General features: G+C 37.8%; 1 protein-coding gene across 2 annotated transcripts in view; it reads right to left on the bottom strand.

The window, feature by feature from the left end:
• RSBN1 (round spermatid basic protein 1) overlaps window positions 1-21,236 on the bottom strand; it is a 53,875-nt gene that overhangs the window by 21,355 nt on the left and 11,284 nt on the right. For both annotated transcript variants that reach the window (XM_066352793.1, XM_066352794.1), the window contains exon 2: window positions 16,576-17,249. In XM_066352793.1, the coding sequence (XP_066208890.1) occupies window positions 16,576-17,249 (674 nt within the window). The remainder of the gene's footprint in view (window positions 1-16,575; window positions 17,250-21,236) is intronic.

The raw sequence follows: 21,236 nt of genomic DNA, 5'->3' as shown, positions 1-21,236 counted from the left end.
AATAAATTATAAACTGTGAGAAGACTTCAGGCTAGAATATGTAAAACCCTGTGAAAGAGATCATGGGACCCTGATCGAGGGGATAGAGTGTTTCTCAAAGTAACATTGAGCTAAAATCTGTAGAACAAGTTTCCAGGAAAATCCCTTAAGCTGCACTCTTTCCAGAGTTCCAAATAAATAAAGATGAGCTGAGGATATGAGCTGCAGCTGGATTATGGAGAACCTTGAAGACAACATTAAGGATTTGGGGAAATTATTAAAGCATCTAAAGTTGTAAAAGGAAAACTACTAGATTTGCCTTTATTTTTTAGGGGTGAAGGGTCTGGTTCTTGTTTGTTTTTGTTTCATTTTCTCAGAAGGGTACTGAAAAAGATGAGACCAGCTGGAAAATTTCTGTAATATTCTATATAAGGAACAACAGACTAAGCTAATGGAGGTGAGCTGATTAAAAAAGAAAAAAAACTAAAGATTTATTTTTGAGAGAGAGGAAGGGGGGAAAGGGAGAGGGAGGGAGAAAAAGTGAGGGAGTAGGAGAGGGGGGAATTGAGGGGGGGAGAGAGAGTGAGTGAACAGAGGGAAATAGAGGGAGGAAAGGAGAAGAAGAAAGAGGGAGGGAGGGAGAGGGAGAGAAAAGAATCAACTGCCTGTTCTCCTTAGTTGTCCCAGTGACTGCTTTTCACATGTGCCCTGAGCCTATGATTTTGGGATCAAACCAGTAACACCAGGAATGAGCTCAGTACTCCAGGACAACGCTCTATCCACTGCACCACTGGCCAGGGCAAAAATAAAGATTTAAAAAAAAATCCAGGAGATAAAATTGCCAGGATTTGGAGAAAGACTAATTATGATATAAAAGAAAAAGGAGTATCAAGGATGTTTTCCAGGTTCCAGTTTTGCAACCAGATGGAGAAAGACCAGGTTTTGTGTCTGAGTGTGTGGGGGGGAGGGGATTATTTTCAGTTTTGGACATGATGAGTCTGAAGGTATGAATAATGGCTCCCCAAGATATATAGGTACTAATCCCTGGAACCTGTGAATGCTACCTCATATGGCAGAAGCGCTTCACAGCTGTGAATAAATTGAGGATTTGAGGACATGGAGATTATCCTAGATCGGGGCCCCCAAATTTTTTACACAGGGGGCCAGTTCACTGTCCCTCAGACCGTTGGAGGGCCGGACTATAAAAAAAACTATGAACAAATCCCTATGCACACTGCACATATTTTAAAGTAAAAAAACAAAACGGAACAAATACAATATTTAAAATAAAGAACAAGTAAATTTAAATCAACAAACTGACCAGTATTTCAATGGGAACTATGCTCCTCTCACTGACCACCAATGAAAGAGTGCCCGGCACTTCTGGAAGTGCTGTGGGGCTGGATAAATGGCCTCAGGGGACCACATGCGGCCCACGAGCCGGGCCATAGTTTGGGGACCCCTGTCCTAGATTATCCAGGTGGGCCCTACATGTAATGACAGATGTCTTATAAGAGGGAGGCTGAGGGAGATCCGACTACCAAGAGCAGAGGCGATGTGGGGATGGAAACAGCAATGAGAGTCATGCATTTGGAGGATGCAGGAAGGGGCCATAAGCCAGGAAATACAGAGGGCCACCAGAAGCTAAAAAAAGGCAGAAAACAAAACAAAACAAAAAACCCCAAACACAGCATTCTCCTTCAGAGCTTTCAGAAGAGTAAGACTGAATGACTGAATTTGTGACATTTTAAAGCACCATGACATGGTAGTTGGTTACAGCAGCAATCAAAAGGAACAAAGTGCCTTTGAAACCCCCAAGTGGATACGTCAAGAAGGGAGATGATCTAAAATCAAAAGAGGTCTGGACTGAGGATGTAAATCCTCGTTAACTGGAATGTTAGTCTTAAAGAGACTTGACAAAAGAAAATACAGGTCGGGGCAAAAGTAGATTTAGTTGTTCACATGGAAAATAATAATAATAATAATAATAATAATACAAGAATGAACTCTTCTGCATACTCAAAATTGTAAACCTACTTTTGCCCCACCCTATATATAGAGTTCAAAAAGCAGGGGTCTTGGAAAACTCCAGTTTGAAAATCACAAAAGGGGAAGAAAAGCTGACAAATGTAAAGAAGTTGTCAAGCAGTCAGAGAAGTTAAGAAGAAAACCAAGAGAGCTCAGTACCATAAAAGTCAAAGTTAAGAAAAATACTTCCAGAAGAGCATGGTCAAAATGCTGCTGAGACTTCCAGTAAGACGATGAAAATGCCCGCTGGTGACTGACTGAGGAGGGCGGAAACCGAGCCAGTGTGGTCTGTGGAGACGAGGACATGGGCACAGCAAAGAGGTCATCCTTCAAGAAGCTTGCCGTGAGAAAATGGAAGGTTGGTAGAAGAGAAACTAGGATTAAGGGAGAATTTTTAAGGTGAAAACACTGAATCCTCAACAGGCTGTATAAATGTTCACTCCCACAGGCAACACAAGAAAGTGTGTGTTGGCCCCGGCCGGTTGGCTCAGTGGTAGAGCGTCGGCCAGGCAAGTGGTGTCCCAGGTTCAATTCCCAGTCAGGGCACACCGGAGAAGCGCCCATCTGCTTCACTACCCGTCCTTTTCCCTTCTCTCTCTCTTCCCCTCCAGCAGCCAGTGGCTCCACAGGTTCGAGCACATTGTCCTGGGCGCTGAGGATGGCTCCGTGCAGCATCTATCTCAGGCACTAAAAATAGCATGGCTGCAAGCATGGCCCCAGATGGGCAGAGCATCAGCCCCAGATGAGGGTTGCTGGGTGGATCCCGGTCAGGGCACGTATGAAAGTCTATCTCTCTATTTCCCCTCCTCTCACTTGGAAGAGAAGGGGGAAAAAACAGGAAGAAAGTATGTGTTAAAGAAACAAAACAGAAACAGGCCCACAGATACAGAGAACAGACTGAGGACCGCCAGAGGGGACCGGCAGGGGGAGACCTTGGTTGAAAAAGGGATTGAGAAGTACAGACTGGTGGTTAGAGAACAGTCACTGGGATGTAAAGGCAGCATAGGGAACATAGTCAATAATGCTGTAATAACCATGGATAATGTTAGGTGGGTACTAAAATACTGGGGAAACACTTTGTAAAGTATATGGCACATCTGAAAATATTAAAAAATAATATTGAATATAAAGTATAATTGAAAAAAATTAAAAAAAAAATTTTTTTCTTAAGTCTGCACTGTCCCACATCCTCATTAACAGAATCTTTTGGATCATTATCAAACTTTTGGACTTTTACTAATTTGGTGAGTAAAAGGTGGCATGTTACTAGTTTTAATTTCATTTTCTTAAGAATTAAGTTCAGTATCTTTTAAGATAAGAAGATTAAAGTACCATTGTATTTTTTTCTATGAACTACCCATTCACAATGCTTATTTTTATATTGGGTTGTTAGTGTTTCTCTTATATATTTCTAGAGCTCTATAGTTTAGGAAGGTTTAATCCTCTGTCAGATACGACTTTGTAATAATTTTTCATAATTTGTCTTTAGACTGTTTCCAGTGGTTTTTATTTTGCTTTGTTTTGTTTTGGTCACAGTTAGAAAATACCTTCCCCATTGCAAAGTTATGAGACTCCTGTTACATTTATGTCTCCGTTTTCTACATTTAAGTCTTTGACCCCACCTGGTATCACTGGATACCAAGATAAATTCTAGATGGGTACCTGATGTCTTACCACTATCGTCTGCCCACCAATGATCTGCCATGCTATCATTTTCATGTATCAGACGCCTATACTTACTTGGCTCTATTTCTGGACTATTCTATTTCACTAAACTGGTTCATAGCTGGTATGCTCTTAATTAATAATCTTTAGAATGTGTTGACATGTGACAGGGCACTCCTCTATGATTGCTTTTCTTTTTCAAAGCTTTCTGGCTGTTCTGGCCTGCTCATTTTTTTATATAAACTTCAAAATCAGCTTGGTTGTCCTAGAAATAAAACAACCACTTGGTATTTTTATAGGGATTGTGTTCCGTTTAAAATTTAGGGAAAATCATTTATTCTTCTTAATCTGAGAACACACTATACATTTTCATGTAGATCTTCTTTTGTGTTTTAATGCTAACAGGAAGAATCTGGCAAAGGTGAAAATGTGAAGAGGACTAATAGTTAAACATGGTGAACTGAACACATGACTTATTTCCATTCCTCTTCAAAACCCCACTCCAGTAAGGATACATATAAAGGCTACAAATCCCAGAAGTTCAAAGACAACAGATGTAAAAACAAACTCAGAGTATTTTTAGAAGGTAAAAAAGTATACAGGGGAATTAGCAAATTCAAAACTTTGAATACTGTATGTATTGAAATTATTCCATACCTGTATGGAAGATACCAAAAAAACCAGTTTGTGCTACAGAACCATACTAAGGCTGAATACCATATAACCCATGTGGGGTACACAGCATGTAATGAAAAACAAAGGAGTTTAAGATCTGCATAAAGGTCAGATAACGCCCGATCTGTGGTGGCATAGCGATAAAGTGTCAACCTGGAATGCTGAGGTCTCCAGTTCAAAACCCTGGGCTTGCCTGGTCAAGGCACATATGGGAGTTGATGCTTCCTGCTCCTTCCCCCTTTTCTCTCTCCCTCTTCCCCCCTGGCCTCTCTAAAATGAATAATTTTTTTTAAAAAAAAGGTCAGATAAAACCCTCCACTTACCTTTCACCTTCCCATCGCTATATATATATTTTGTGGGGAAAGTGAAACAGACTATTGAAACAAAGATATCAGGCCCAAGTATGGGAGACAGCCATTGCACTGAAATCAGAAAATTATGTAAGATGTTTATTTAACAATAAAATCACCCACCTACTTCCACAGGTCAGCTCCAAGAATTCTAGCAGACAGAGGCATAACCTACTTGAAAAAATGTAGTGTATTCTTAACTGTATAATTAAAAGTCCCAGAAAAAAGATCTCTATATATTGATATTTGGAGCTTTCCTCACAGTGATGTGGCCAGATAGTCCCCACCCAGTCACCAAATAGTAAGTACCACCTTCGTGTTCCGAGTTTCTAATCAGTTTTATACTGACTCATGTTTAAATATAAACAGATCATCAGACATTTGAAGAAAATAACACAAACAGAAAATTAAAACAAACAAAAAGGAACTTGATGAAAGACAATTTAGAATATAAAAAAGAAAATTTCAAAATAAGTACAATCAATAATACTAAAGATGAAAGATATTGCATCCATGCAATAGTAACAAAAAGTTACTTTTAAAACAACACAAAACAAAGAACAAGCTCTTAAATTCAAAACATTACAGCTAAAATAAATCAACAGTGGGGGAGATAGTTAAATCTCCCCAGAAAATAGAACAAACAGAAATAAAAGGACAAGAAAATTAAAGATTCAAGCAGGAGGCCTAACATCAAAGTAATAAAAGTGTCAGAAAAAAGAACAATGAAAACAGAGGTAATGAAACTGACAAAGAAATAATACAAGAAAATGTACCCAAATGGAAGGATATACATTTCTATGTTGAAAAGGCATAAATGCTCATCAAAGTGAGTATCAAAAAGCTAATACCAATGACAGTTGAGAATATTATGCAAGATCAGGGTGGCCTTTAACTGCATTGATAAGGTTTTATTTCTTAAACCAGGTAGTAAGAACACAGGTGTTTGTTCTTATTCCTTATACGCCTTTGTACATCTGAAATATTTTACAGTAAATTTAAAAACAACAACAAAAAAGACACATCTCAGTGTATATTACTCAGATTTCTGAAATTTTGCAGTACAGAGATTTTGAAAGCTTCCGGGGAGAGAGAGAGAGAGAAAAAAAAAAAGGCACCTAAAGCATCAGGAATCATGACACTGGATTTCTCGATAGCACCACTAAAAGCTTTATAAAGCTTTCATAAGACATGGGAGTAATGCTTTTATGAATCTGAAGAAAAATGATCTCCAACCTAGAATTCCACACCTATCAAAAGTACCAATCAAATACATAATTGTAGAAGAAAAACTTTTAGACATGTGAGGTCTCATTTGAGCCACTGAATGTGGGCAACAGAACAGCCATGGAATCCCAGACAGGAGAAAATGGCAAACAGAAATCCCAGGATATACATGTACAGGACACACAGGATATAGACTGGACATATATTCCAGGATAGACCTCTACAAATATTCTCACTGCAACATGGTATTACAAAACAGTAAACAACCTAAATGTCTAGGAATAAGAGAGTAAGTAAATTGTGATAGTCACACAACAAAATACCAAACAGTACAGTGGTTAAAATAAACGAACCAGAGTTACAGGTATCAACATAATTTGCAAAAGCAATGTTGTACCAAAACAATCTGCAGAATGATACAAGCAATATATTACTCATGGTATATATAACTATTAGTGTTGTTAAATTACACAAGTAGTTATATTATTTCTCTATTCATACATGCATAGCAAAATATTAGAAGATGCACTGAAATAATAACCCAGAAATTCAGAGTAAAAATTTACTTCTGGGGAGAAAGCAAAAGCTTATTCTTTTATTCAAAATAAGGAAAAATATAAAGCAGAAATTCACTTAATAATCTGCACTTCACATGTGAAGGGGGAGATTAAAGGGATGGAGGTGGGTAAAGTTCTTAAACTAATGGTACAGAGTTTCTGTTTGGGATGATGAAGATGTTCCTGAAATGATGGTTGTACAACACAGAGAAAGCAACGAATGCCGGTGAGTTTTTTTTAAGTATACACTTAAAATAGTTAAATAGTAAAATTTATGTTATGTCTATTTTGTGACAATTAGGGATGAAATCCAGAACACAGGCAGAAGGATCAGCTTCTGAGGAGGAGGTGAGATACCTTCTTTACTGGAACAGGAAGGAAGGGAGAAAAGTTGTCTACAGATAAGAAGTTTAGTCACCACAAAGGACGGCAAGCAAGTTGACCAAAGAAAAGAAGCAAACTTCCTAGAGACACTGCTGAGGGCCCATGAAACCTCACAGACACAGCTCATGAAAAACTATCAATCCAAAAACGATGTTCCAAAACATTTGCACTCTGGAGAGGTTAGCCAAGATTATTTCCAAAAGCCTTCCATTTATGATTCAATAAAATTCTAAGAGAATGGTACTTACAGGTCAAATAAAGGAATCAGAGTAATATCAGATGGTAGACAGTTTAAAATGGTGTTTCTTAAACCTGCTTGATCATAGGAACTTAATTACTTATAGGTACTTATCTCAGGCCTCACTCCAGACCTAATGAATCAGAATTTCCGTGAGAGGAACCTGAGATTCTAACATGTACATATTTGAAATTAACAACTCCAGATTATTCTTAGGATCTGGCAAGTTTGAGATGCTCTGGCCCAGAAACAGCAGGGAACGAGTTGTGTTCTACCACCTCCCAAAGTGTGCATACTGGGGGCTTGGAGAAGGGAGGAAGTGTTAGCAGGATACTGGAGGAAGGCAAGTAGAGACCAAGAACAGAAAAAACTAAAGCTGCCATGGAAACAGGGGACATAATGCCAACCAGGGAAAACTTAACCGTTAGTAAAATCTGAAGGCAAGGTGGTGAGGGGAGGACTATGATACCAACAGGAAAACACCTCTAAGAAAATAGTTGTAAACTTTGCATGCTCTCAAAAAATGTAATATATTTAAAATGGCTATAAAAGTTTAAACAATTAGTCTGACCAGGTAGTGGCGCAGTGGATAGGTGTCGGCCTGGGACCCAGAAGACCCAGGTTCAGAATCCCAAAGTCGCCAGCTTGAGCATGTGTTCACCAGTTTGAGCACAGGGTCACTGGTTTGAGCGTGGGATCATAGACATGATGACCCCATGGTCGCTGGCTTGAGCCCAAAGGTCGCTGGCTTGAGCAAGGTGTCACTGGCTCTGACGGAGCCCCCTGGTCGAGGCACATATGAGAAAGCAATCAATGAACAACTAAGGTGCCGCAACCTTAGTTGATGCTTCTTATCTCTCTCCCTTCTTGTCTGTCCCTCTATCTGTCTCTTCCTCTCTCTGGCTAAAAAATAAAATTAAAAAGTATAAACAATTATATTTGAATACTATAAATATTACTCTGCCTATATGCATGTAGTCATTTAGATTAGAAAATCAAGTTGAAAAGCTATCCTGTATCAACTGCTGAGAATTAAATAAGCTCAAATGTGCTCCCAATACATACACCTTTTAATAAATCAATTAAAAACTTAGAAGATAGCAGCTTTATTCATAATTGCCAAAACCTAGAAGCAACTCACATGTCCTTCAGTTAAGTAAATGGATAAACTGTGATACATCCACACACTGGAATATTATTCAGTGCTAGACAGAAATAAGCTGGGTGGGGGGAGGTAGAAAAGGGTAAAAGGGGGATAAATAGTGATGGAAAGACTTGACTTGGGGTGCTGAACACACAATACAATAGACAGATGATGTGTTGCTGATTTGTACACCTGAAACCTGTTGATTTTATTAACCAATGTCACCCAATAAATTCAATAAAAAAAATTTTTTTTAAATAAAAAGAAATGAGCTATCAATCAAGCCAAGAAAAGACAAGGAAGAACCTTAAAATGTATTATTATAAAGTGAAAGAACACAATCTGACAAGGCTACATACTACAGGGTAGGGGGAAAGTAGGTTTACAATTGTTTGTATAGAAAAAAACAATAATTAATAAATGATAATACAAAAAAATCTGTTTCGCATATTCACAACTGTAAACCTTCTTTCATCCCACCCTGTGTATGATCACTATACAATTTTCCAGAAAAGGCAAATTGTAGAGACAGTAAAAAGGTCAGCAGTTGGCAGGCATTGGGGAATGGGGGGGATGAACAGGTAGAGTACAGAGGATTTTTAGTGCTACCATGATAAATACATGTAAGTCAAAACCCAAAGAACATACACCAGCAGTGAGTGCTAATGTAAACTATGGACTTTGGGTGACTATGATATATCAATACAGGCTCATCAACTGTAAGGAATGTACCAGTCTGGTGGGGGATGAGGATACTGAGGAAAGTTATGCATAGTGGGGGCTGGGAGTATGTGGGAAAGCTCTGTACCTTCCCCTCAATTGTACTGTGAACTTAAAATTGCTCTAAAAAAGTAAATTACTAAAAACAACTCTAAGGTAGGAATAAAATACACTATATGGAAAACCCTGTGTGTGTGCGCATGTGTGTGTATAGGGAGGTTAGTTATTCCACAGAACTTGATTTTTTTTTTTTTTACAAAGACAGAGTCAGAGAGAGGGATAGACAGGGACAGACAGACAGGAAGGGAGAAAGATGAGAAACATCAATTCTTTGTTGCGGCTCCTTAGTTGTTCATTGATTGATTTCTCATATGTGCCTTGACAAGGGGCGGGGGCTACAGCAGACCGAGTGATCCCTTGCTCAAGCCAGCGATCTTGGGCTCAAGCTGGTGAGCCTTGCTCAAACCAGATGAGCCTGTGCTCAAGCTGGCGACCTTGGGGTCTCGAACCTGGGTCTTCCTTATCCCAGTCCAACGTTCTATCCACGGCGCCACCGCCTGGTCAGGCTAAGCTGATTGTTTTAAAAACAGAAAGGAAAAACCTAGCCAGCAATCTTTCTAACTTTGTGACTTTGAGAGAAAAGCATCCAGTTTAAAACAGCGAAAAAGCAGCATGAGTCAAAAGTGAGATTAGCAGTACTCAGAATGAAAGAAAAATAAATCCAAACCTATCATTTTTATTGTTTTATCTTATAAAACCAGTTTCTTAAAATACATTTTTTCCTTTTACATACCACACGAATTGTAGTTCCTTTAAAGTTGTCTCAGTTAACATCAAGCTCTGAAGTACCCTACGCATTCTACTCTTATTAGTACCACCAGTTCATTCTAAAATGTTAATTATATGAATCAGACACAGGAAGCACTTAATGAGCCCATTTTAGGTCTTGCCACAGCACATAATAAATGAAGAAATAACATTTGTTAATTTTCTCTGGAACAGTAGACATTACCATGTTATGGTAATAAAAGTACTGTAACATAAGAACTTCTAAATAAAGTTGAACAGCTATAATCATCAGTAAAAGACTTCAATATTGTATATATACAGAAATCTCTTTTTAAAAAAGAAAAAGCAGAACTTAAAATATACACACTTGCCAGGTAAAGAGAAAAAGTCCTATTAAGGCAGCTACGCTTTTTAACTCAATTCCCTCTCTCCCCAGCACATACACACATCCTCTTCTCCACACATAGCCTTCAATTACTCAGTTGCTGTAAGGTAAAAATAGTCTCAGGTGGTGAAATTTAAAACAACACCTCATTTAACTTCACTATATTTTTAGTGTTTTTTGCTGCATTTGCAATTCATGTACAAAATTTATGACCTACCACCTTGCTGATGGGTGGACTAGCAACATCAACCTCATCTGGTAGCTTATTAGAAATGCAGACTATAATACGCCCCCGCAAAGACTTTCAAAATCAAAACTTGTATTTTACATTCACATTAAAATTTGCTAAACCCTCACCTATAAAATTTAACACCATTCAAAGACAAGGAAAAAACAATTCCTCTTTGAGGAACTGCCATTCTTTAACCTGGGAAAAGGTTGCAACCAAAATGTGACCTACCTCACCTATAAAACAAGAGATTGGAAATGGTCCCTAGCTACTCCAAAACCCTGTTAGTCCACAGGATGACTAAAGGAATATTTGAATTTTTAATCAGATTATCAGCTGCCACAGGATTTTTATGAGAAGGGGAGCCAAATATTGCATACTTATTATAGAATACTTCAAAGTTTAAAACCATTAAAAAAGTTTTCTAGTGCCAATAATTGCATGATATAACACCTAAGCAAAACAAACATAACTTATGTTAGCCCTAAAAATACATGCATGTATTTGTATTTTAGGGAGAAACACATTTGTAATACTAGTACATTGAACACTAATTTTTCTCCATTAACTGACCAAAAGATTCTACGCTTAAAAATGTTCTGGTTAGCCCTGGCCGGTTGGCTCAGCGGTAGAGCGTCGGCCTGGCGTGCAAGAGTCCTGGGTTCGATTCCCGGCCAGGGCACACAGGAGAAGCGCCCATCTGCTTCTCCACCCCTCCCCCTCTCCTTCCTCTCTGTCTCTCTCTTCCCCTCCCGCAGCCGAGGCTCCATTGGAGCAAAGATGGCCCGGGCAGTGGGGATGGCTCTGTGGCCTCTGCCTCAGGTGCTAGAATGGCTCTGGATGCAACAGAGCGACGCCCCAGAGGGGCAGAACATCGCCCCCTGGTGGGCATGCCAGGTGGATCCCTGTCGGGCGCATGCAGGAGTCTGTCTGACTGCCTCCCCGTTTCCAGCTTCGGAAAAATGAAAAAAAAAAAAATGTTCTGGTCAAAACTGTTATTAGCCAATGATATTAAAAACTAATTAGATCTGGCCTGACCAGGCAGTGGCACAAAAAATAGAGCATTGGCCTGGGATGCAGAGGACCCAGGATCGAAACCCCCCAGGCTCACCAGTTTGAGTGCGGGGTCACTGGCAGAGTGTGGGATTATAGACATGACCCCATGGTCACTGGCCTGAGCCCAAAGGTCATGGCTTAAAGCCCATGGTCGCTGGCTTGAGCCCAATACAGCTGGCTTGAGCAAAGGGTAACTCGATCTGCTATAGCCCCCTTCTCCCCCCCCCATCAAGGCACATATGAGAAAGTAATCAATGAACAACTAAAGTGCCACAACTATGAGTTGATGCTTCTCATCTCTCCCCCTTCCTGTCTGTCTCTCTCTTTCTCTCATTAAAAAAACAAACAACAAAAAAACCCTAATTAGATCAGGTTGGGGGAAGCAGAAGGGGAGATACTGTGGTGGAAAGAGACTTCCCATGGGGGGGCACAGTCAGGGGCATAGATGGTGTTATATTGAGTGGGACACTTGAAACCATATCAACACAACAAATTAAAAATATAAAAATTAAGAAATAAACAAATTAGATTTGCCTGAATAATAAAATTATTCAGAATTGTAAAAATACCATACTGTAGTCCTTTAGATGAACTGAAACTTTACAAAGTTATCCTTGTATTAACTGCTGAGAGTTAAGTCATCAAATGTGAGGATCAGCTTGGTGATCCTTCAATTGGTACTTATCATGAACTTAATTTTCTTTGATGTTAGAATATTTACATTTTATAAAATATCCAAAGAAAAAAACCCACCTCTAGCATCCTAGCTTTGCAACTACAACAGTTAAAATATAAAAATAATAGAAGCTACAAGTTTTCTTGCACAGAACAAATTACATTTCACTTCCTCAGGCTGCTGGAGATGAATTCTAAAGTAGTATTTCTCAAACCCTAATGTGCATATGAATTGCCTGGGGAACTTGTTAAATGCAGATTATGATTCAGAAGATCAAGTTAGGGGTCTGACAGACTGCATTTCTAGCAAGCTCCCTGTTATTGCCCATTTCATACCTAGAGCACAATTTAAGACACAAGCTTCTAAAAAAAAAAAAAAAAAGAAAGAGCCTGACCTGTGGTGGCATGGTGGATGAAGCATTGACTTGGAATGCTGAGATCGCTGGTTCAAAACCCTGGGCTTGCCCGGTCAAGGCACATACAACAAGCAATCAATGAACGACTAAAGTGAAGCAACTAAGACTTGATGCTTCTTGTTCTCTCCCCTCCTCTCTCTGTAAAATCAATCAATAAAATTAAAAAAAAAAAAAAAAAAAAGAAAGCCATCTCTCCAAAGCCCAGAGGTTGTCAATATCTCTGGTCAGGGCACACACAGGAACAGACCAATGTTCCCGTCTTGCTCTCTCTCTCCCTTCCTCTCTCTCTAAAACCAATAAATAAATTTAACTTTTTTCCAAAAAAAATAAAAAATTTTAAAAAGCATAATTTACAATATTAAGATGACTACAGTTTTGCCAAGCACTGGTCTTGATAATGTTTCCAACTCAAATCCCAACTGAACAACCTAATATTTTCCCAGTTATCTAACTTGATCCCTCATATGGATATGATATACCGTTCATAAAAGCTAGAAAACTTAAAAAAAAAAAAAAAAGCTAGAAAACTTGTATCCTAAACTTCCTTCTACCTCTTTTTGGTATCTTCCACGACCTTCAGCCTTACTTGTGGGTGCATTACAGGATTCCATTCTCCATTTTCTCTCTTTTCCATTCCAAGGCTGCCCCTGGATCACCTACATGCTCCCGGCCTCAACTTCTCCATCTCCAGCCTAGCCATGTCTCCCAATCTTACAACCACATATTTAACTACCTAACAGACATGTCTAACCATAAGTCTTCACAGGTACCTTCAATACAAAATATCTCTAACGTAACATCAACACCTTCCACCCCAAACCCAGCTTTTTCAATCCAATACTGACTACTGACTTTGTGACCGGCATCACAATAGGCCCCATTGTCGAAATCACATTTTAAGACTCTACCCTTCTCCCTCAACAAGTGCAAATAATCCCATCTTGCAATTATTTCTCAACTTTCATTCCTTCCTCTCCAGCGGCAATATCAGTTCGGACATGAATCATTTGTCTGGTTACTATAGCAACCTAACCAGTCTTCTTGCTTTTAATCTCATTTTCCTTCTCAATCCCAATCCTCACATTACTGTGTAATCTTTGCAAACATACCATGATCAACATGCTCTTATTAAAATTCACCAATGATTTTCCATTACCTTTAAGAAAAAGTACTAATTTTTTTTAGCACATCATATAAAGCTCTTCACAATCTTGATTTTGTCTTTCTGGTCTCAAATCTCACCACTTCGTAGGTCCGCGTGTGTTCTTGCATATCAAGTTATTTGCAACTCCCTGGAAGTAGCACTCTTTTATGTCTGTGTGTCTGAATAGACTATTATTCTTTTAATGCACTTATTAAACTAAGTACTAATCTTCCAAGATTCTACTCAAGCATTACATACTTTAAAATCATATACCGTTTCTAAGCACCCTGAGTCTGTAGGTAACACCACAAACCATCCTCTCTTACAACTGTGTTCCCTATGCATATCTCTGCTGTTACAGTATCATAATCACTGGTTTATTCACCTTCTCCACTAGACTGCACTCATCAACTAGTCCTTTAAGGAAAAGAATGTGCAGGTTCTCAACAAATGTTCGCTGAACAAACTATCTTGAAATATACTCATGAATAATTATTATAGCTACATATTTAAATTACAACCTGTAATAACTGCATCTCTGAAGTAAAAAAAAAAACACTTTACTTTTGGCTTAACCACTTCATAAGACTTCACAGAAGTCTGAAATACCTACAGTATCACTTAATTCCCAACAATCTAAAGGACTTTGTTAAAAATATTAGCATAGCCTTCTGAATATTGTGTTGAACAAAGGTATTTTAAGTTCACTGACTACAGTGTTAGACAAATATAAGCAACAGTCTCTTCAACAATGGTAAAATGATACGCATATTGTTCGAGTGGCCTAGGTTTGCACCGCCTTGTACTTATTGTCTACATGACCTTGGACAACGATGAACACCTCCAAGCCTCAGTTTCTTTGATGGAAAACAGAGATAAAATTGTTTACCTACCACAGAGTTGTGCTTAAAATATTCAGATATGAATGTGAAAGCATTTCTATAATTCAGAGTGCTAAATAAATCTGGGCTACTATGTTAGCTTCCATCCCAACATCTGCCAATGATTCCACAGGTGCAAACTTTAAGTTTCATGAGCCACACCAACCTCCCACACCCATCTCATAGTTCTCTCCAGTGACTCAAAATTCATAAATAATTTTAAGTCCCAGGATCACCAGAGCAGGAGATTTATTCAGTAGTCCTCAATACTCTCATGTGGTTGAAGTGTTTAATTAAATCTAATTTTAAAATAATCTGGTATGTTCTTAAAAAGTGATTATTTATAAATATCAAAGTAAATCTCAAGGTAAGTTGTTGGTACAGTCATTAAAATTTCAGCTCCACTTAAAAAAATTAACTGGAGGACAAAAATCAGCAGGGAATATTTAGAGATGTCGGCTCTAAATATCTTGATCCGCTATAAACTAACTAATATTAAAGTTAAAAAGTCCCCATCACAAAACCAGGCTGCTCCTCCCCAAGTTTCTGGCTTATTTCTCAGGTATGCTTGCTGGTCTATAATCAGAAGAGAGAATCTGCTGCATCTTTCTAAACTAAAAAAGTGACAGCATGTTAGTTCTGCTCTCAGCAATATCTTTCTTTTTTAAAGAGAAACTTATGGGAACTATGGACTATATTAGGAGAACTATTTTCAGTCCCTTCTGCAATATTGATAAAAAAGGATTCCTTAACCTTCAAGGGGCAAAACTTCTTTAAAAAAAAAAAAAAAAAGGGAAAAAAAAACACCCCACCAAAATCTACTACAAAAGTCAGCGCTTCGGTACCTGATTGTGGTAACAAGGCCAAAATCCAAGACGAAGCCCCTTAATGCACATCGTGTTCCAACGTCTTGGGCAGCCCCATCTTGCGACCTCTCCAGATTGGCTGCTCCTGCTCTCTCTACTGCAGAGAGAACTTCAATTAGAGAAATTCTGAAGCTCATAAATCTAAACTGGATACTCCCCTCATTGGAGGCAAGGATGGTAAGAATCACCAAAAAGATTCAAGTTAGAGGAGGTTTCAAATCGAAGTGGCTTGAAACCGCCATAGTGCAGACAGCTGAGAGTCTTATGATGCAACAGTCTATTTACCTAAAAAAAAAATCTTAAGAATGGCAGCAAATTACTAGATAACCTGAAAAAAAACAGGTTATATAATCATAAAATCTCTAAAGAGTGTGACATTTTCCACTAAACCTATGTAGAACTTTTATCTATAACACAAACTTATAGCTGACCATTCATGTTCATTATCTTATGAGAAAAGCAAGCAAGAAAAATACTAGAACATATTATCAACTTAATGTTATGCCCTAAAATATCTGCATTTAAAAAAATATGTGGTTGAAAACCACTGGTTAGGAAGGAGAGGTTTCCCTGCTGACTTAAGCCTAGCTGCCCAAGCAAGGCTTCAGAAAATGTCTTCACCTACGAGAGCACGTAGGCAGAAGGAGCAGCGGCTATGGCGGTCTTCCTAGTGACACTTCCAAGTCACTTCTTAAAGAAGATATATTTCTGGGATAGACTGCCAACAAGTTACTGAAAGGAAAACAAAAACAGCAAACACCTGGCAAAGAAATAGACCAATGCCCTCATACGTTTGATTATGACACAAAGGTTAAGTTTAGTAAAGTTACCTTGAGGCTACCAGATCTAAATCACATCTTTCATACTGACATTACCTTATCTGTGAAAGAAGGGATTAATGTTCAAGCTGGTTTTCCATAAAGACTTGTCATCATAACATGTATAAAGCATTTCTTAGACCAAACAAGTAATAAGCCATAATCCAAAGAGCTTCAGCAATCAAGATTTTCCAATCAGAGAAATGAACAAACAATGTGAACCACATTTACCACCATGAACTTTTATCACAAATGTACTGGTATGTGCTATGCAACAGAGGAGGTTAGTTAGCACTGTTGAGATACTGTAACTGCACTGACCGAATAATTTAACAATGATTTCACTTACCTGAGTGTGAAAATTTGAAATGGTGGTTGTTTCAATATCTTTCTTGCCCAGAATTTCCATTTTCACTGGAGTGTTGGGGAAATTAAAAGCAAAGTAGTCCAAGAAGTCCGGGAGATAAGCAGCCGCTCCGTGCACTATTGCTAAAGCATAGTAAGCAGCATTTTTCTCATTTTCACTGAATGTCAAAGCAAGAAACTCCTCGGAAAATCTCTCCATCTCCATTGGAGACAAAAATGAGAGTTCATCCATGTAAGCATGAAGGACAAGAGCTCCACCATTGGACTGGTGTTCCTCATGAATAAAGTTGCTAAATTTAGTACCTGTTTTTAAGAAATTTCTACGAATAGAATGCTCCTGGTGAGTCATAAAAGGTGTTTGTACTCCCTGGGGTACCCGGTATTCTTGCATGCCCAAGTTTAGTCGGCACAGCTGTTCATCTTTCAGATACCTGAAGGACTCCTTATTAACTCCTGAAGTGCTATTTACTTGTCCTTGGGTGAGGACTTCCTTACTGATGCGCGTCAGGCCAGCACAGACCGTCTGTACTTCTTTATTGTACATTTTAAGGCGTCTTCCTCGCATATCTTCTCGGTGTTTCTTTTTCTTTTTCTTCTTTATTTTCTTCAAGACAAAATCATCAGCTCTCTGGGTTTTACCATTTTCATCTGGTGTTTCTGGCCACAATAATTAAAAAGAAGTTAGTTGCTAGGTCTAGTGTTAACATATAAGCTTCTTTAAGGTATCTGATCTCAAATTATATAGCCCATTCTTAGTTTCTCTGAATTTGCCTTTATAACTTAACATGTTTATAAAACAAATAAGACAAAAATCTTAAAATACAATAATATTCAACATTGAAGATTATGCTAAAGAATGCAAAGGTCATCATATAACTTAATATGGTCTGCAATCAAAAAACTAAAGGAAATGCAGAAGTAGTTGATTTCACATAAGCCATAGAATATGGTATAACTGTTCAGTAACCACTGTAGTCTATACACTGAAGCTCGTCTTATTTTGCTGCCAGTCTACGCATTACTACAATACATATAGGTGAATCAAATAAAGGCAAATTAAGCTTTAAGATATCATTGTGCCTACCAATTTGGAAAAAAAAATTTTTTTGGCATTCTCATGTATTATTATTGCTGGAAGATAAACTGGCACAACATTATGAAGGGCAATTTGGTACCCTCCAAAATTAATATGTACCAAAGCCTTAAAAATCTTTATAATTCTCAAACCCCAAAATTATACAAGTAAAAATTACCCAAGAAAATAACTGAAGATATATAAGGGTATCCATGACAGTGTTATTTAAGGAGCCCCCTAAATGTCTAATAATAGGATATTGATTAAATTCTGGTATTTATATATGATAAAATACTATCCAACCATTATAAATTATATTATAGATGAGAAGAATTGTCAAATTACAAGGTTAGAAAATGCTTGCATTGTCACTTTTCTCTCCACTCAATTTAGATGGCTACCCCTACCGTGTGCTTCCTTATTACTGTACTTCCTATCAAAGCACTTAGCACATTCAGTGCTATTACTTACTTAATTTTCTACCTTTCCTCTAGACTGTAAACAATCTAGAGTCAGCCACATATATATATACATATTTATAGGTATGTAGAAATAGACTTATAGAGATATATAATACACATCTTACCTTTCTTTCTGGAGCACCTCACACATGTATAATCTTATCCCATTTTATAATATTAAATAGTCATTTATTCAAACATTTTTTTATTACCTACTATGTACCAAGGGTATTCTGGGCAATAGAAATATGGTATTAACTAAGACAGACATTATCCCTACTCTCTTGAACCTTATAATCTAGTTGTACAAGAAAAAGAAAGTTATTAATAGGTTACTCCAGATACTGGGGAAGCTCTCTTTGGGAGGTGACCTTTCGACTGACTCCTAAATAACAAGACAAGACAAGCATGTTTTCAAGAGAAAAACTATTCCAGGGAGAAGCAAAGTACCTAAAAAGAGGAGAAAGTGTGACTTGTCTATATGTGTTTTGTATACGTAGAACACAGAAAAATAGCTGGAGAAATATATACCAAAGTATTCATGTAGTTATCTAGGCTGGTAGAATTATAAACATCTAGCTTTCTTCTTTTTTGCTTATCCATATTTTCTAATTTTCTACAAAAAACATTACTTTTATAATTTAAAATTTTAGGGCCCTTGCCAGGTTACTCAGTTGGTTAAAGCGTCGTCCCAATACACCAAGGTTGCATATTTGCTCCCTGGTCAGGACACACACAGAATCAACCAGTGAAGGCCTAAGTAAGTGGAGCAACAAACTGATGATTCCACCCCCCATCCTGCCCTTTTCTCTCTAAAATCAGTAAGTAAATTTTTTTTTAATTTTATGGGAATATCATGGACTGACAAACCCAAAATAGAAATGGCATCTTTTATTTACTAGTTGGAAAATATACCTAACAAGAATTCTTTAGGATTAAATATCAGTTATAGTCCTGACCAACCTTCAAGTGGTACTTACTGTAAAGAATTTATCCACCCGGCCCTGGCTGGTTGGCTCAGTGGTAGAACATCAGCCTGGCGTGCAGGAGTCCCGGGTTCAATTCCCGGTCAGGGCACACAGGAGAAGTGCCCATCTGCTTCTCCACTCCTCCCCCTCTCCTTCCTCTCTGTCTCTCTCTTCCCCTCCCGCAGCGGAGGCTCCACTGGAGCAAAGTTGGCCTGGGCACTGAGGATGGCTCCATGGCCTCTGCCTCAGGCGCTAGAACAGCTCTGGTAGCAACAGAGCAAAGCCCCGGATGGGCAGAGCATCGCCCCCTGGTGGGCATGCTGGGTGGATCCCGGTCAGGCGCATGCGGGAGTCTGTCTGACTGCCTCCCCGTTTCCAACTTCAGAAAAATAAAAAAAATTAAAAAAAAAGAATTTATCCACCCAACAATAGCATTTGTGACATGATTCAACAAATTCAGTTGAATCATACTCCAAATTTAGTTAAGACATACTTCAACTAATCCTATTACTACACCTGGAAAGAACACGTTCAATAAATCTTCCAGTAAAAAAATCTACTTGATATATAACATGTAAATACATGACAGTTGAAGTATTCTATACAAAATCATTCTAATCACCATATCATACAGGTTATGAAACCTTCTGAAGAAAATATTTTAAAGTGCAAATCAAAGACTTTAAACATTATAGCCAAATGATTTTCATTTTAATATTTGCTTTTAAACAACAAAAAGAAAACCATTTGCAAACATCACTTGTAATTAAATTGGGGTCATTTACCAAAATACACATCATCAGATTATTTACATTGGCAAGAGAAAAAGCAATTTCTTAGTCTACATGACTAAATTTTTGAGAATTCATTAAAACACTTATTAACAGCCATATATATTTCTTACCAAATAAAATTAATCTAAATACTTTTGCCATATAGCGAATCAGTAATTTAGGCAATTCTCCCAAGCAACTAAATGTTAATACCATTAAATATAAAGGTTAAACCAATTTTTAAAAAACCATTGAATTATCCTCTGCTAAATGTTTTAGCAATTTCACAGAAAAAAAAAAAGTCTCTGACTAGATCCTGTTATTTTAAGCTTCAGAGGAGGCATTTGGTATGCAGAAGATGAATTGCGACCCAGATCTGTCACTGAAATTAACACCAAAAATCTGCCTTGATTGTAACACATTTTCTATATTACTATTAGATTACCATTGGCATTTCTAATATGATCAAGTCTCTGTGGGTTTTGATTCCAACTCATTATTATGTGAGAACCATTCAATTAAGCCAACAAGGTCCATCTCAAAAAAAAAATTTAAAACACTGTATAAGAAAAAAGACCTTAAATTGATTATAATCTCATTTCAACATGATAAAAGTTTAAAATATGAAATAAATTTCAATCTATCTATTTACTAATCCTGTTGTTCAAATTCTGAGTCTAAGGCAGAGATATAGAAAGAAAGCTCACCTTTTTTTATAGAGAAATTTGAGACAACTTGTATCATACTAATTAATGAATTTCCATGAGTAAACAAAAAACTATTTTTGAATTATTATGGTAGGAACTGAAATTAACACACATATACAAAGTTAAAGGTTATTACACCAAGTGAGCCACCATTGCTAAATGAGAATGATACTGAGGTTGCCTTGACTTGAATTTAAAGAGTTATTTAAAAAGTCAATGTCTTTGCAATATAAATTATTCAAATTAGTATGTGTATGCCTTAACTTACACAATGTTATATGTAAATTATATCTCTTTTTTTTTTTTTTTTTTTTTTTTAATCACTGTCTAAAGAATTAGCAATCTTTCCCTTTCTGGTTGAGTGTGTTAGTTTTTCAACAGAAAATGTATTCAGATCAACACCTAAATAAAAATAAATAAATAATTAAAATGTCAGCCTGACCTGTTGGTTCAAAACCTGGGGCTTGGCCCTGGCCGGTTGGCTCAGTGGTAGAGCGTCAGCCTGGCATGCAGGAGTCCGGGGTACGATTCCCGGCCAGGGCACAAAGGAGAAGCGCCCATCTGCTTCTCCACCCTTCCCCCTCTCCTTCCTCTCTGTCTCTCTCTTCCCCTCCTGCAGCCAAGGCTTCACTGGAGCAAAGCTGGCCCAGGCGCTGAAGA

Source organism: Saccopteryx leptura, chromosome 11, assembly GCF_036850995.1.
Source record: "Saccopteryx leptura isolate mSacLep1 chromosome 11, mSacLep1_pri_phased_curated, whole genome shotgun sequence".
In the NCBI taxonomy this organism is placed as follows: domain Eukaryota; kingdom Metazoa; phylum Chordata; class Mammalia; order Chiroptera; family Emballonuridae; genus Saccopteryx; species Saccopteryx leptura.
This window is presented reverse-complemented; position numbering and strand designations above follow the sequence as displayed.